This window comes from Camelus dromedarius, chromosome 3 (genome assembly GCF_036321535.1).
Source record: "Camelus dromedarius isolate mCamDro1 chromosome 3, mCamDro1.pat, whole genome shotgun sequence".
Lineage (NCBI taxonomy): Eukaryota > Metazoa > Chordata > Mammalia > Artiodactyla > Camelidae > Camelus > Camelus dromedarius.
This window is the reverse complement of record NC_087438.1, coordinates 105127594-105143621: the sequence shown is the minus strand read 5'-3', so window position 1 is coordinate 105143621 and position 16028 is coordinate 105127594. Positions and strand designations below refer to the sequence as shown.

The following is a 16028-nucleotide window of genomic DNA, read 5'->3' as shown; positions in this document are numbered from 1 at the left end:
CAAGCTGCACTGATACATCTAAGATGAGCTGGCACCTTAGTTGAAGTTTAGGAGATGGTACAGTGTAGTGCGAGAGGGTGGGCTGAGAGGAGAGGGTGAGCGGAGAGAGGCTGGCTGAGATGAGAATCCCAGCTCCCCAGCCTCCCGGCTGTATGACCGTGAATGCTCAGCTTCCTTATCTGAGTATTTCCCTCACAACACAGGCGTGAAGATAGACTGAAGTAAGGACTGGAAGGACTCAGCACAGTGCTTGGCACGTGTGTACCCAACAAGTGCTTGTTATCATTGTTATTTCAAGTTCTCAGGTTTTTAACCCACACTCTGTGCATTATCTCATTTCTGATCTGAGGTCAGAAGCAATAGTCCTGATGTAGGGAAGGCCTGCGGAGTCCTGAAAATTCTGAGACAACTTCTCCAGGTGGTTTTTCTTTCCATGTTACACTGCTGGTCCCCTGGCTGTACTGGCTTCACATTGACCAGGACCTTTTTCTCCTTCTTCTTCCAACTTTCACTCTTGGCCACTGGTGGAGCCTCAGGCTCCCCATCCTGGAGCCCATGGGTCTGATGTAATAAGTAGGGTCAGGAAAACCACACCCTGTCCCAAGCTGGATTCTGCAGAACCAGCCGTCCGCTCCATTCCTCATACGTTCCCCTGTATTCCAAAATTACAACCTTCAGCTGGCAGGAAGTATGCCGCCACCACCTGTTCCCCCTAAATTCCTCAGTTCACTGGAGTCTCTAAAGACCCCAGACAGCTATTTTTAGTTTTTTTGGACTGTCATTCATTCCACTTAGATCAAAAATGGGTGGGCTGGTGAGTCATAGCAAGCTCCCCTCTTGTTTTAAGCAACTAAGCCAGGAAGACAGGACCCTTCCTATTAGCAAGTCATGTCTCTGGAACGGGGTGCGTTAAGGGAAAGACTCCAAAGCCAGACTGCCTGGGCTCACATTCCAGGTCCATGACCGTCATCTGTGTGACTCTGGGCAAGTCATGTATGCTCTCTGAATCTGTTTCCTCATGTAAAAACAATTACTCTTATCTCTCTCAGAGTTGTTGTAACCATCAAATGAGATGTCATACATGGAAAACACGGTGTAGCGCCTGACAACAGTAACGGTCAGTCAGTGTTAGCGGTCGCGATGGCGGTGGTTTTGGTGGTGATGGTGATGCTGCTGCTTATTCTTCTCAGTGAGGTCTGTGCTGGCAATAGGAACAGTCATTCAGTGTTAGCAGTGGTGCCTAACGGTAGTGCTGGTGATGGGGATGGTGCTGGTGGAGGTGGTGATGATAGTGGTACTTACGGTGATGGTGATGGTGCTGGTGGAGTTGGTGGTGGTGATTGTGGAGATGGTGGAAATGATGGTGGTGGTGATGGTGATTGTAGAGATGGTGGTAATGATGGTGGTGGTGATGATGATGGTAGTCCTGATGGTGGTAATGACGGTGGTGGTGGTGACTGTGGAGATGGTGGTAATGATGGTGGTGGTGGTGGTGATGGTAGTCCTGATGGTGGGATGACAGTGACGCCGTTTCTGCTCCTGGTTCTTCTCAGTGAGGTCTGTGAGGAAACATCTCTTCTGCCTCCAATAAGTAACATGATTCTTTCCTCTTGACAGTTCCTAAGTCTTCTTCTTCATCTTCTTTGAGTAGATACTGCTCCTGCTTTTCCAGAATGTCTTTATTCACCGTCCAGGGATGAAACCTCAAACTCCTGTTGCTCAAAAATACACCAAATGTTTCCTCCTCCTTTTTCCTTTTCCATGATATGTTCTTCATCTTAGCACTCTCTCGAATCTGCCTTTGGTTCCCTCCATCCTTGGGGAATTCAGCAGGCCTTCCAACTGCCCCTTGAGTCAGGAGGCTGCCCTGCATTTGCAGCATGGACAGTGACCACCTTTGGGGAGAAAGCATTTCTATGCAACATGCCCTGCAGATCCACAAACTGATGTGAATAACAAGATGAACCATGATCATAGCCTTGTCCCGGGAGACTGCCCATGTGCTCACTTGCTGCCCTGTATTCACTCTTCCTTGCCTTCTTCCACCTCCTTATCTGCAGAATTATGGTGGAAATATTCAGCAGCCTCTCTCTGTGGACATGCTCCCATGAAGGGCTCCCATACTCAGCCTAGAAAATCTCACACCTGTCCGAGATCCCAAAGGCACACAGTAACACACAACACAAGCCAAGCGAAATAACAACAGATTCAGGAGTCTCATTCTCAGTTCTCCTTTGGTATGTTTTCTAGATTAAACCTCCAAGCCAACAGCATCCCTCATTTTATATTTAGAGAGCATTTTACACACTATGACGTATGTCAGCTTCATTCCTGAATACTGATACATCTGCTTTCCACAAAGCTGGGTAAACTGAGCCTCAGGGAGGCTACATGACTGCTGTGTGTCACTCAGGAGGTTGGCAGCCTCTTCACTTCAGCTGGCTACTCGCTCTGGTGTCACACGTTGTCCCGCTGGTGTCTGGGCACCTCAGCAGCATCAGCCATGGGGCTGTGGTCCTGCATCCCAGCACCCCGGCCTTGCTGTCATTCTGGATGATGCTTTCAAGGAGTTATGAAACAGTGTGTGCACTCAGCCACCTTGAAATGGAAACCTGCTCAGAGCAGCAACTTGTTCTTGAGCGCTACCGAAGATACTGAAGGAAGGGCTGGGAACAGATCTGATTCAACTGAAAGGAAGGAAGGGCGAGGAAGGGAGCCTCCCCACTGGCTCACCACGGTGGGTGGACTCCAGTGAAGCCTCCGGGAACTGAGCCCTGCTGACTCGGGGTGTTCTGTGCTCATCCTCCTTAGTCGGATGCATCCTAGCATGCTGACTCTGCTGGTGCTGTGGCTGACAGCCCCTGCACTATACAGAGATGCAGCACAGGAGGCTAATGGGTTTTCATTGATTCTGCCGATGAGGCCAGTGAGAGTGTCACCTAACATGAAAGAACCTGGAGCCTAGCCTGGCTTGCTGAGACCCAGGGGACTGGGCCTGTGTGTGTGGGCACATGCAGTACACGGCCTGACAAGGGCATCCGGGACAGTGATTTCAGTGTCTTACCAGCAGACACACTTGAGTGGAATGGACGTTTCACAAATTAGAATGACAGTTCCAAGGTACACAAGTGATCCTCAGTTTCCTCTAGCCCCAGATCTATGCTTTGGTGACAGAACATGACCTTTATGATGGCACGGCAGGTGTCCCCTTCCTCCCTAGACAGTGCTTCTCAGTCTTAGGAGCAGTGAATGAATCACCCGGGAAGCTTATTAAGGACACAGATTTCTAGGTTCTATTCCTACAAATCCAAAGTGGGCCTCGAAATCTGTATTTCTACCAGCTCTGCAGTGAAGCTGACGCCGTGGTCCACAGAACACACCCTAAGGGACACTAGCACAGCCCTTGTGGCATTCTCTCACGTTCTCTCTTTTCTTAAGATATGTCTGCGTATTTTTTTTTCAGTGGAGTTTGTAAAACTGGAGAGCCACTGGTGGAAAACACTTGATCAGCTCTGTTGGGATGCCCCCGGGAGCTTGGGCGAGAGGGGAGATAAGAGCAGGGCCCCACTCATCCCAGGAGAGCCACCCAAGTGGCCATATGTGGCACAGGCCACCCCTATTTATAGTTGGGCAGCCTGTTTCCCCCGCATCTGTGCTTCAGGAAGCTTGTGAGTCTGGGCTGTATGCCAACTGGGTCATGCTTCAGGAGTCCTCCAGGGTGGGAACCTCCCCCACTTCCCTCCAGGCTGCAGAAGCGGTGAACGAAGCTGGGATGGGGAGCCCTGAGAGACGGCGACGCGGACAGGGAGGCGCGCAGTGGGGATGACTCACGGCTCGGTCCACGGATCTTGATGGGTTTACTGCTGGTCATGGACTGGGAGCACGTCTGACACAAGCATTCCTTCCCACTGAAGGTCACCTTGTCTCCAATGGGGAAAGGCTTCCTGCAAGGGGGATGAAGGAGAAATTCAACACTTCCTCTGCAGGGGGACTGTGTGTGTATCAGTGACCTGACAACACACAGAACACATGTAGAGCGCCAGGTACATTCAAGTGCTGTCCAAAAGGCCAGGCTGAATAAACCACTCAACAAGGGCCAGGACTGGAACTGGAGACCCAGTCGGGCCATTTACATGATTTTTAAACACGGGGAAAATCAGGACACTCATCTGAGCTTACATTTCTCTTCTGTACAACGAAGAGGCTAAAAAATCCTCTCAGAGGTACTGTGTCTTCCTGGAGGGACATTTTTCCGCCCCAACTTGACCTGCCCCCATATGTCAGGAAGAACTCATTCAACTCCCAAACTTGCTAAAAATTCCCTTTTACTCCCTAGGAAGTTCAGATGTCCACAAACTCTTCCTCTGGTCGCCTGCACTTGCGCAGTTTGAGTTCCTCGGCGCAGGGGCTCAAGCTCGCACATGGCCTGCCTCCCTAACTAAATATAACCCATCTAGAAGCTCCAGCACAGCCCACCCCGTGGTGCAGCTGCTCTTGCTTGTGCAGTCTGGGATGGCTGTTAATATTGGCTCTGAGCACACCCCCCACCCTCACAAAGCCTGCAGTGGCTCCACGCCTTTACGTCAGCAACATGGACAATGGAGGGAGTGCCGGGGAGAGAGGGAAGCCATGAACTCGTTACAGCCCGGGCACTGACTCACAGTAAAAGGGCACGGCGTGACCTTGGGAAGGCGCCTCATCCTCACGGAGCTTCACAAAACCTTCACTTTATACCTCACGGACCCCAATGTGCAAAATTCCAATGGGTTTGGGATTCCAGGACCTAAGGCCCAGGTATTAAGGGCTGGATGGATGAATGAATTCCACTGGGTGACTATACTGTCTTATGCACCGTGTTGTTGGTCTCAATCAGAAACTCTAATTGGTTAGTTACTCCTACTGGTGACTAACAGGTGGTTATTTTATGGGGAGAACAGTTGATCTATAAATTACTTTCCCATTTAAAAAATTGCACATGTGTACTCCAATCATGCTTTACTTATGACTTAATCAGAGCAAGCCATTAAATTTTAACATTATTGGTGGGCAGAGTGGAGGTTTTCTTAATTTTTTCATCTCCTTAATGTGGTGCTTGGCATACAGTGGGCCCTTAATGTACATTTGCTAAGTTAAGAAGTGACTGGAACTCTGGGGGTCGGGAGGAGGGAAGGGGTGAGCTTTCCATCACCTCTTGGATGTCTTGAGAGGCTAGATGATTATCATTACAATAATGAAAAGAATAATAAAAGCAGATACAATTATGAACCAGTCACTGAGCTAAGGTCTGCACACCATTTCATTTCTCTTCATGAAAACCCAGTGAAGCTTGGACTGGTTTTGAAGCCTATGTTACCAATGAAGCTGAGGCTTACAGAGACGGGATCACCTGCCAGGGTCATGGAGGAGGCTATAAACAGATATCCTGAGACCACATGTGGCTGTGGGCAGAGGAGCCCGAGCCAGATCTGTGGTTTCCAAACTGAGTTTTGAGAGGTCAGGAGACTCAGTGGTTCCTCTGGGGCCTTTTGATGGGAAGTGGAAGGCTAAGTGTGGGGGCTCAGATCCTCACTCTGGCTTCATTGCAGGACAAGCTGGTGTTTTCCATTAGATCACACTGGACAAACAGGATTCAGCTGCTAAAAGGTTTGACAGCCACTGGCCTGTCAGATCCTTCCACTCCTGAGATTCTAGAAATCCAAGTGTCCAGCATAAAGCCATGCAACTCCCAGATCAGCCTGGGAAAGGCCATTTCTTCCCTGTGCCAGGGGCCCAGGCAGAGAGTCCAGCCCCCACCGGTCATCCGCTCACCTGCACAAGCTGCACACAAAGCACTTGGGGTGGTAGGTGCGCCCCAGTGCAGAGATGACCTCGCCCGTGATGAAGTCCCGGCAGCTGTCACAGCGGGTGCCATAAAGCTGCTGGTAATCCTGCGTGCAGATGTACTCCTGGTTCTTGAAGAAGAAGCCCGACTGGGCCAGGCCACAGCCACACACTGGGGAAACAAGGACAGAAACAAAGGAGGATGAGTCCAGGGAGGGTGTACAAGCATGAGGCTCTCGATGGGGATGAGACTGGGGTCTGACTTGCTCACCAGTGGCCAGAGAAGGGTGACTCGCTGGACCTCAAGGGCCTTTGGGGCCAAGGTTCTTTAAAGGATGGCTGAAGACCGCTTGCATCACAGTCACCTGGTGGGCTTCTTAAGGTGCAGCTGCCTGAGCCTTGATCAGACTCCCTGAGGTCGAGGACCAGGCACCTGCATTTTAACATACTCCCCAGCCAATCCTGACACAGACTGAGACCACCAATGTTGTACAATCCTCTCAAAACATGGATGAAAAGTTTAAGGCTCTGTGGCTCATGCAGTGCCACATAGCTGGTGGTATCATGAGTTTGAAAAAAGGAATCATTCAGTTAAAAATTTCCTGGACACTTCCTGTGTGCATGACCCTATGCTAGGTGAAGACAGTTTAGGACGGGAATGGGATATATGGTTTGAAGATTATAATGTGTCTTCACCACAGTCATAGAAGGTGGATCTGTTCCCAGGCAGGAATGATAAAACACAATCACTGAATTGCAAAGATGTAACAGTATATGCAGAGGGAAGACCTTATAGAACATACATCATTGGGGATAGGCCATGGGTAGCAAGTGCTGAGAGTGTGAGGAATCACTGAAGGCTTTCTGGAGGAGGCGGCAACTGAGTTGAACTTTGAAGGAATGGATTGAGCTAACGCACAAAGGTAGGAAGTTGCAAGGGATATTTGTGTGGAGATGGGGCTGGGGTACAGACGGTGTTATTAGGGAGTGGAAGGAAATAATATAGGAAAATATTGCCAGGCCAGTTGGAGAACGAGGAGCCAAGTTCAGTTCAAGATGTTTAGGCTTTGTGGGAAACTGAGAGGCCATGAACAGTTTTGCCCCCTAGTTGTAAAGAACTTAAAAAATGCTCAGACATATACAAAAGTAGACAGAAGATTATAATGATTCCCCATCACCCAGCTGCAGAAATGATCAATTGTACTGACAACTTTTGAACAGAGAGGCAACATGATTTAAAATTTTTTTTTACATAGTATTTTTTGGAGGAGGGGAGGAGGGAATTAGGTTAATTTGTTTTAAGAGGAGGTACTGGGGATTGAACCCAGGACCCTGGTGCATGCTAAGCATGTGCTCTACCACTTGAGCTATATCCTTCCCCCCAAGAGAGGCAACATGATTTTATAAGGTCTTTAGGGATATTCTTGTGGGCAGTAAGAAGAAACATAGGGCAGATGATAGAAGAGCAGGTGGATATAATTATAGGTGTCTGAACAACAAATAATTATAGATGTCCCTCGCCCAAAGGACTTAGAAATGTGGGAAATGAGATTTCCCTCTGAGACTGAAGTTATGAAATCAACACACAAAATGGGCAGAGCAGAAAGAGGCTAAATTTCTTCTAAGAGATCAAATGGCTCTCAGGGGCACCGGAACTGCTGAATGTATTGATCCAGCTAAGGCACTGATGGGTCAGCCAGGAAGGGGCTGGTCAGCAATTAAGGGAAGGCCACTGGAGAGCTTGTTCAAATCCCATGATCAGCTCCCCTTGTTCTTAGTCTGCATGCACCAAGTGACTCTGATCGTTTGACTTTGTACATAGAGTGCCTTTGGGAGAGAAGCAGCAGATCAGGGCAACATGAACTAGTATAACGGAGAGTTACACCTCTTGTTTATGTTATAAACAGGCACTCTGGTTTTATACATCGGTTTCCTGAAGATGCGGTCAGCATATTCAGCTTTATCAAGTGTGATCCATGGGGTGGGGTGGAGGGAACCACCAAGATAGTTTCCAAGCCTGTAATTGCAAGGACCTGGCCTGGACTGGGTGACATCATCCCAGTAAACACTAGCTCATCTTTAACAGGGAAAGTTGTTTTGCAAAAGTAGCCAGGTTAACAGTAGGAGGGACTTTCAAGTGAATGCCAGAAGTTATTTCACAAGTGTTTGTTCACTGTGCAGGCCACAGATAGGCTTAAAGGGCCAAGGTGAGGGAGGAGGGTAGCTCCAAATGTCGCAGCACCAGGGGACCAGGGGACAGTGCAGGACAGTGCGAGGTGCAGTGCTCTGGGAGTCAGAGCACCTGGGCTCTGGTCTTGTCACTGCCACTAACTCTCTGGGCGACAATGAACTTGGACCTCTGTTGCCTGGGGCCTCTGCTTACCTCTATGGAAAACAACAGAAGCCGGACAAGGAATGACCTGACCTTTTCTTCTGACACTGACATCCTGTGAGTCTGGAAGGAGAGCTTCCTTCAGGGCTGACTATGCACCTAAACACTTTAAACTCCCTGTGAGGCAGAGCTGGCAGCCCCTGGAGACCACCCTTGCTGGGAGGCAGGACGTAGGAGTGGAGGTGGTGGTGGTTGGTGGGGAAGGGTTCATCTTCCACCAGCCTTCATGAAAATTCATCACGTCAGACAATGCCTGGTCTGGAGGGCAGACAAGGCCAGAGAACAGGCTGTTCTGGGGTGTGCAGGTGGCAGATCAATTGACTTCATGGCTGTGGAATTAGTTAGGCCATGGCCTACAACCTCATTGGAAACAGCTCCTGTTTTTCCCCCTTCTTTTCTCTCCTCTGTGTCCCCTGCCAACTCCACTCCCAGAGCCACCTTTCCCAGCGGAGAAAACCTGGAGGCCACTGGAAAACTTGGAACAATCAGTTCCTTCATTTCCCCCAAGGAGCTGAAGGAGGAAGTTTTTGGTAGAAAGGATGTAAAGGTTGATAAGAATCTCAGGGGCAGCTGGAAATACAGTGGGGAACACGGGGTGGAAGGCCAACTGGGCCAGCACAGCAGATGTATCTGAGGCTGAGCAAAGCCCCACATGCAAATAACAGGAAAGGCCATGGAGAGGGTCTGCAGCATGGAACTGGTGTGGAATTAATATACCCTAGGCAGTCGTCATTCTGTGAATCAAAAAAATGAAGTCTGTTAATTTAAAAAAAGATCATATGATTTAACAACGGAAGAGAGTATGAGAAGTCAGAACTGCTTTGAGAAAGTCCAGAATGAATGCTCACTGTACCACTAATGCCTAGAAAGAGGCCTTGCACACAGCCCGGCCACGTTTCAGGGGAAAATGTACTGTTTAACTGGTCACTGGACACTCATCCACATTCCTATTCTATCACTCCGGTGCTGTGTGACTTTGAAAAAGTGACCTCACCCCGCTGAGCTTAGTTGCCTCATCTGTAAAATGAGTGGGCTATGTGCTAACTGAGGACACATCCAGAGCTGAGAGTCTAGGATTCTGTCATAGAATTCTATTGATCTTCAACTTTTCAAACGAGACAGTCTTATGGAATTCCAAAACCAAAGTGTTAGAAGGGCCCCTGAGGGCGTGCTCACTCATTATTTTAAACATTTAAATTGTGAAATATATTATGCATACAGAAAAGGTAGCAAATACGTACAGGGTAAAGAATGATAATAAAATACGCTCCCAGGTCCCCACTGCCACGTTTAGGAAACAGAACATTATCAGCACCTTGGAAGCCTGTTTCTGTCTCCCTAAGAGCACCCCCCTCCCACACTGTCCTGAACTGTGAGTTGATCATTCTCTTGCTTTTCTTTACAGCTTTACCACCTATGAGGTATCCACAAACAATATATTGTTTAGTTTTCCCTGTTTTTGAACTTGACATTGATGGAATCGTACTGCATTTGCCCTTCTGTGTAGATTTACTGCTTCATTCTCTAGTATTATGTTTCTGAGACTCATCCACATCAAAGCAGGCGATCGCACGTCACTCATTGTCACTGCTGTGCTAGATTCCGCCGTCTGATTACGTCACAGTCGATCTAGTCCACTGCTGAAGGACATCTGAGCTGCCTGTGCTTTTTTTCCTCCTTTATGGAAATTTTGCTTTGAACATTCTTGTATTTGTGAGGTGATGCCTCACTGTTTTCCAAAATTTTTTTCCCATTTATATTCCCACCAGCAGTTCTCACTGATCTATATTATCACAACACTGGGTTAACACCTGACTTCTTATCTTTAGTCAACACAGTGGAGGTGAAGTGATATCTTATCGTGGTTTTCAATTTCACTTCCCTGATGGTTAATGAAAACTGAGAATCTTATTATATTCTTGTACACCATCTGAGTTTTCTTTTCTATTGCTGAACAATATTCCAATGTATGGATTATACCACATTGTGCTTATGTATTCATTGGCTGATGGATATTTGAACTGTTTTGTATTTTTGGCTTTATGAGTAATATTGCTAGGAACATTCATGTACAAGTTTTTGTATGGACATGTTTTCATTTCTCTTGAGCATGTATCTAGAAGTGGAATTTAGAATTCTTGGGGTTATGTGGTAACTCTACCTTTACACCTAGAGGAACTGCAAGACTCTTTTCCAAAGCAGCTACATATTTTACATTCCCACCAGTAATGTCTGACGTTCCAATTCCTCCACAATCTCACCAACACTTGTATTATCTGTCTTTTTCTGATTACAGCCATCTGAGTGGGCATGACGTGTATCTCATGGTGGTTTGATATGCATTTCATTGATGGCTAATGATGTTGATCATTTTTTCGTGTGCTTATTGGACATTTATATAACTTCTTTGGAGAAATGTCTATTCATATACTTTGCCCTTTTTGAAACTGGGTTGTCTTTTTATTATTAAGTTGTAAAAGATTCTTTACGTAGTTTAGATATATAAGACTTCTGGCAGATATATGATTTGCAAATTTTATCTCCTATTCTGTGGGTTGATTTTCACATTCTTTAAAAAATTTATTTTGGTGGGGGAGGTAATTAGATTGATTTATCAATCAATCAATCAATCAATCAATCAGAGGTACTGGGAGTTGAACCCAGGACCTTGTGCATGCTAAGCAAGCACTCTACCACTGAGCTATACTCTCCCCAGACTTCCTACATTCTTCATGGAATATTCTGAAACATAAGTTTTTAATTTTGATGATGTTCATTTTATCAAATTTTTAATTGTCTGTGTTTTTTTTTTTTGTGTCTTATCTAAGAAGGTTTTGCCTAACTCAAGGTCACAAAGATTTACTACTGTATTTTCTCTTAAGAGTTCTATAGTTTTAACTCTTATATTTAGGTTTTTGACTTATTTTGAGTTGAAAAAGAATGCAACTTCATTTTTTTGGTTTGCATATATATGTTCAGTTTTCCAGGCATCATTTGTTGAAGACTATTCCTTCCCTACTGAATTAGTTTGGCACCCTTGTTGAAAGTCAACTGACCATAAATACAAGGGTTTATTTCTAAGTTCTCAATTCTATTCTACTGATCTATATGTCTATCTTTGGGTTGCCACCACATTGTCTTATTTATGGTAGCTTTGTAGTAAGTTTTGAAAGTGGGAAGTTTGAGTCCTCCAATTTTGTTCTTCTTTTTCAAGATTGCTTTGGCTATGTCCCTTCCCTTCTGATTCCATACGCATTTTAGAATCAGTTTGCCAATTTCTGCAAAGAAGCCAGTGGGGATTTTTATAGGGGCAACATTTGCTATAAACTGAAGAGTGTCCTCCCCCAAATTCATATGTTGAAGCCGCAAGCCCTAAAGTGACGGTATTTAGATTGGTGACCTTTAGGAGACAGTGAGGTTTAGATGAGGTCATGAGGATGGGACCTTCATTATGGGATCAGTGCCTTTACTAGAAGAGACACCAGCAAGCTTCTCTCTCTCTCTCTCTCTCCCTGACATGGGAGGACACAGTGAGAAGGTGGTTGTCTACAAGCCGGGCAGGGAGCTCTCCAAAGAACCCGACTATGCTGGCACCTTGATCTTGGACTTCCAGCCTCCAGAACTGTGAAAAAATAAATTACTGTTGTTTAAGCTAGCCTGTCTATGTTATTTTGTTACAGCAGTCTGAGCTAAGACAGCACCAAATCTGTAGATCAATCTAAATACTACCGCCATCTTCACAATATTGACTTAAGACCCACAAATGTGGGATATCTTTTCATTTATTTAGATCTTCTTTAGTATTTTACAGTTTTCAAAGTATAACTTTTATATTTTGTTACATTTATTTTTATGCTACTGTAAATGGAACTGTTTTCTCAATTTTATTTTCAGATTGTTCACTACAAGTGCATAGAAATACAATGGATTTTGGTATATTGATCTCGTACCCCTGAACCCTGATGAACTCGTTTGCTAGTTCTAATAGTTTTTAGTACATTCCTTCGGATTTGTTATATACAAGATCATGTCATGTACAAACACTCTTACTTCTTCTTTTTCAATCTGGGTGCCTTTCTATTTCATTTTCTTGCCTAACTGACCCGGCACGAACCTGCAGTACAGTGCTGAACAGAAGAGGGGAAAGCAGACATTCTTTTCTTCTTTTTGATCTCACAGGGAAGCAGTCAGCCTTTCACCATTAAGTATGAGTTAGCGGTGGGTCTGCCTTTGTCCTTGCAAGACACTTTTGCTAAATACATAACCCTAAATTTACAGTTATTTCTTATAGTACATAAAGGCATTATTCCACTGTTTTCTGATTTCCTTGTCGCGGCCAAAACCTCAGATGTCAGCTTATTTACCATTCATATACAGAAGATCGGTCTTTTCTCTCTGGCACTTTCGTGATGATTTTTTGTTTCTGGTGATCTGCAGTTTCACTATGATGTGTGTAGGTCGAATTCTTTTATATTTTTGTACTGGGATTTATTAAGTTTCCAAGGATCTGTCTTTCATCAGCTCTAGATAATTCACAGATGTTATCTCTTCAAACACTGTCCTCCCACTCACATTCTCTGTTACACATCTCTAGAACTCTGATTAGATACAGTCAGACCTCACTATATTCTCCGTGTACAAACGTCTCTTTTATTTTTACCACTTTCTTATATTTGGGGGCTATACGTATATACCCCTCTCTTCACTAAATCTTACAGCTTTTTAATTCTCCCTTCAGTAACATTTGATCTGCTATTTAATCCATACGCTGAGCTTTTAATTTCAAATATTATATTTTTTATTTCTAAAACATACGTTATTTGTTTCCTTTTCAAATCTGCTGTGCTATTTATTATAATGTGTTGTTTCTTGCTCATTTTTCTGGCTCGTTTAAATGTATTGAAAGTAATTATTATATAATGTCAGAAAATTCCAATCTATGAAGTCTCTGAGGTTCTCCATTGTTTCTGCTGGCTCTCCCCCAGTACGATTTGTGTGTTTTTGACCGTGAGTTACTCATTTTGCTAATGATGTTACCTGTAGGAATTCTCGGAGGTTAGAATAAAGCTGAATTCCTCCATAGAGGATTACCATTTTCTTCTGCTATTTGTGAAGTATGGGGCCACTTTCTTGTAAATTCTCTGTTTCAATTTTAAAAAAGCCAAACATACAGCATGAAAATAAAACGTGAGTCCATGTAAGGGATGGGTCGTGGACAGGCATTTTGATTCAGTGTTATTCTTTTCTACCCAGTGCTGAATTTGGTACAGGCCAACTTTCTATGCTGCTTCCTTCTCCAGTTTACTTCTCATCCATCTAGACACTGAGAGGAAGCTCTCTGTAGGGGGAAATCTCAGCGTTACTCACAGGCCTCCTGTTAGAATCCTACTTTGATCAGGCTCTCGGCTCTGACTCCTGTTCTCATGATCCATATAGTCATCAAGGTAAAAGTTCAAGGCCTTAAGATTTAGCATAAACCATCAGGATTAAACCTGGCATTGGCAGTCACACCAGGATTGCTGCTTTTTTAAAAAAATTTTTTCACCTCTGCAGATTCCTTCCTTTCAAGTGCACATTAAAAGGGTCATAAAAGAAATTCATAAGAGATTTCAGATTTTTCAAATGAGAAGGCAACTAACTGAGGGCAACTAATCCCTATATTGGTTACTGCTGGAAACAAAAATCCTCTCTCAGCAAGCTGTCGTTGAAAATATGCAGAAAAATAACAGTCTTTTTTGTTCTTAAAACCTCCATTAAAAGGGTTTATCTAACCTCCCTACGGTAGACTGTCAAAATGCCAAATTCGTCCCTTCTCTGTGTTCACATTCTTGAAATCTGAAGCTGCAGATCCTCCCACAAAAGGCAACATTTGTTTCTCCACAATCTTGAGTCTGGCTTGGCCATTTAACTTGTTTTGGCCACTGGGACATTAACAAGTACAACACATGCTGAGGCTTGAAAAGGTCTTGCTTATTGAAGCCTGTTCTCTTGTTGTATTTGGATCCCTGAGACCACCATGCAGACGAGTCCAAGCCAGCCCTCTGGAGGATGAGAAGCCATATGGAGACACTCAGGTCAAATGCCTGCCAACCACTGCCAGCTGAGCCCTCATAAATCACAACGAGGTGAGCAGACAAGAGCAGAGCCAGCTCAGATTGGAAGAACTGCTCAGCCAACCCAGAGAGTCATGAGCTACACAGAAGATTGCTTTAAGCCATTAAATTTTGGCTTAAAGTAAAAGGTAACAAATCCAATCTCTTAAGAATATATTTGCAGAGTCATAGCTCAAACCTCCTTACAACAATTTTATTACACTTTGTCCTGTCTCAATGTGTAGGGATGTTAACGATGGTCACTCACTAAGACACTCTTGCAGGTCAACTTGCAACAAGGGGGTTTGCCAATTCTCAACATAAAATTTAAATCATATCAATTAAAATATATCCCATATAAGCTTCCATGGAACAAATTAGGGAATATGACTATGGAATTTATTTGCTCAGTATAGAGTCCAGTTAGATCCTGAGGAAAGAAATCTGGGATTTTACTCAATGGCAGAGAAAGTCAATCTCAGATATGTGAGGCTGAGGTTGGAAACAGGTACTAAAATGAAAAGATCTGGGGTTTCAACGGACCCCAGTGTGGTGTGAAGTGGTTCCTTAGGAAGTTAATTCAACATCAGTCACATTAAAGGGATGTGGACCTTGCTGTACTTGGAGACCTTGACAACTGTGGTCTGTCCTGGGCATTAGGCTTTTAGGAATGATAGTGACAAACCAAAAGCGGATCAAGGGGGAAGACTCCAGCATGATGATACAAGTTGGAATCATTTCAGATGAGGCCTAGTTTAAGGATGTGCAATTTAACTGGGCACGGGGCAGACTTGGCGGCCCCAGGGAAAAGCAATCACACAGTGCTCACCAAACTCCATGAGGACAAATCTAAAACCCACAGAGGAAATTATAGGTTTTTGGTCAAACATTTTCTAAATTCAGAGGACAATCCGACATCAGAATGGCTGCTCTGTAAAACAGAAAGCCTGGAAGAAAAGGTCAAGAAGTGGAGGCAGGAGTGGCATTTGCCAAGGACACTGGGGCAGGGAGCATCACCCTGTTTGGGCCAGAGGGTTCTCCAGGCTCCTTCAGCTGAGTCCCTCTTCCTAGGATCCTGCCACTAGCGAGCCTTCTTCTTTGGGAACTCCTAGCTTGGTTGAGTCTAGGGTTCTATAAATTAGCTACAGATAAGCTGTCACAATTAGAGGGAACCCAGCAACCATCTGCTCCTAAATTATAAACCCTACTGAGGTCAAGAAGTACCTTCTCAAGGTAAAATTGGGACCATATGCAGAAGACATGATACTGTATATAGAAAACCCTAAAAGCTCCACACAAAAACTACTAGAGCTGATAAAGGTCAGGTAGCAGGATATAAGATTAACATACAGAAATCAGTTGCATTTCTTTACACTAGCAATGAAATAGCAGGAAAAGAAAGTAAAGAAACAATCCTTTTAAAAATCACATCAAAAACAATAAAATACTTAGGAATAAATCTGACCAAGGAGGTGAAAGACTTATACAGGGAGAACTACAAAATACTGATTAAGGAAATTAAAGATGACTCTAAAAAATGGAAAAATATCCCATGCTTTTGGATTGGAAGAATCAATATTGTTAAAATGGTCATACTGCCCAAGGCAATCTACAGATTTAATGCAGTCCCTATCAAATTACCCATGACATTTTTCACAGAATTAGAATAACCCTAAAATTTATATGGAATCACAAAAGACCCAGAATTACCAAAGCAATATTGA

The 16028-nt window shown here is 44.6% G+C and overlaps 1 protein-coding gene across 1 annotated transcript in view; it reads right to left on the bottom strand.

The window, feature by feature from the left end:
* The window catches only part of ABLIM3 (actin binding LIM protein family member 3), a 106364-nt gene that overhangs the window by 48194 nt on the left and 42142 nt on the right, over positions 1–16028 (bottom strand). The window contains exons 4-5 of the mRNA XM_064484429.1: positions 5809–5992; positions 3832–3944 (exon numbers count right to left, since the gene is read on the bottom strand). Coding sequence (XP_064340499.1) covers positions 3832–3944; positions 5809–5992 — 297 coding nt within the window. The remainder of the gene's footprint in view (positions 1–3831; positions 3945–5808; positions 5993–16028) is intronic.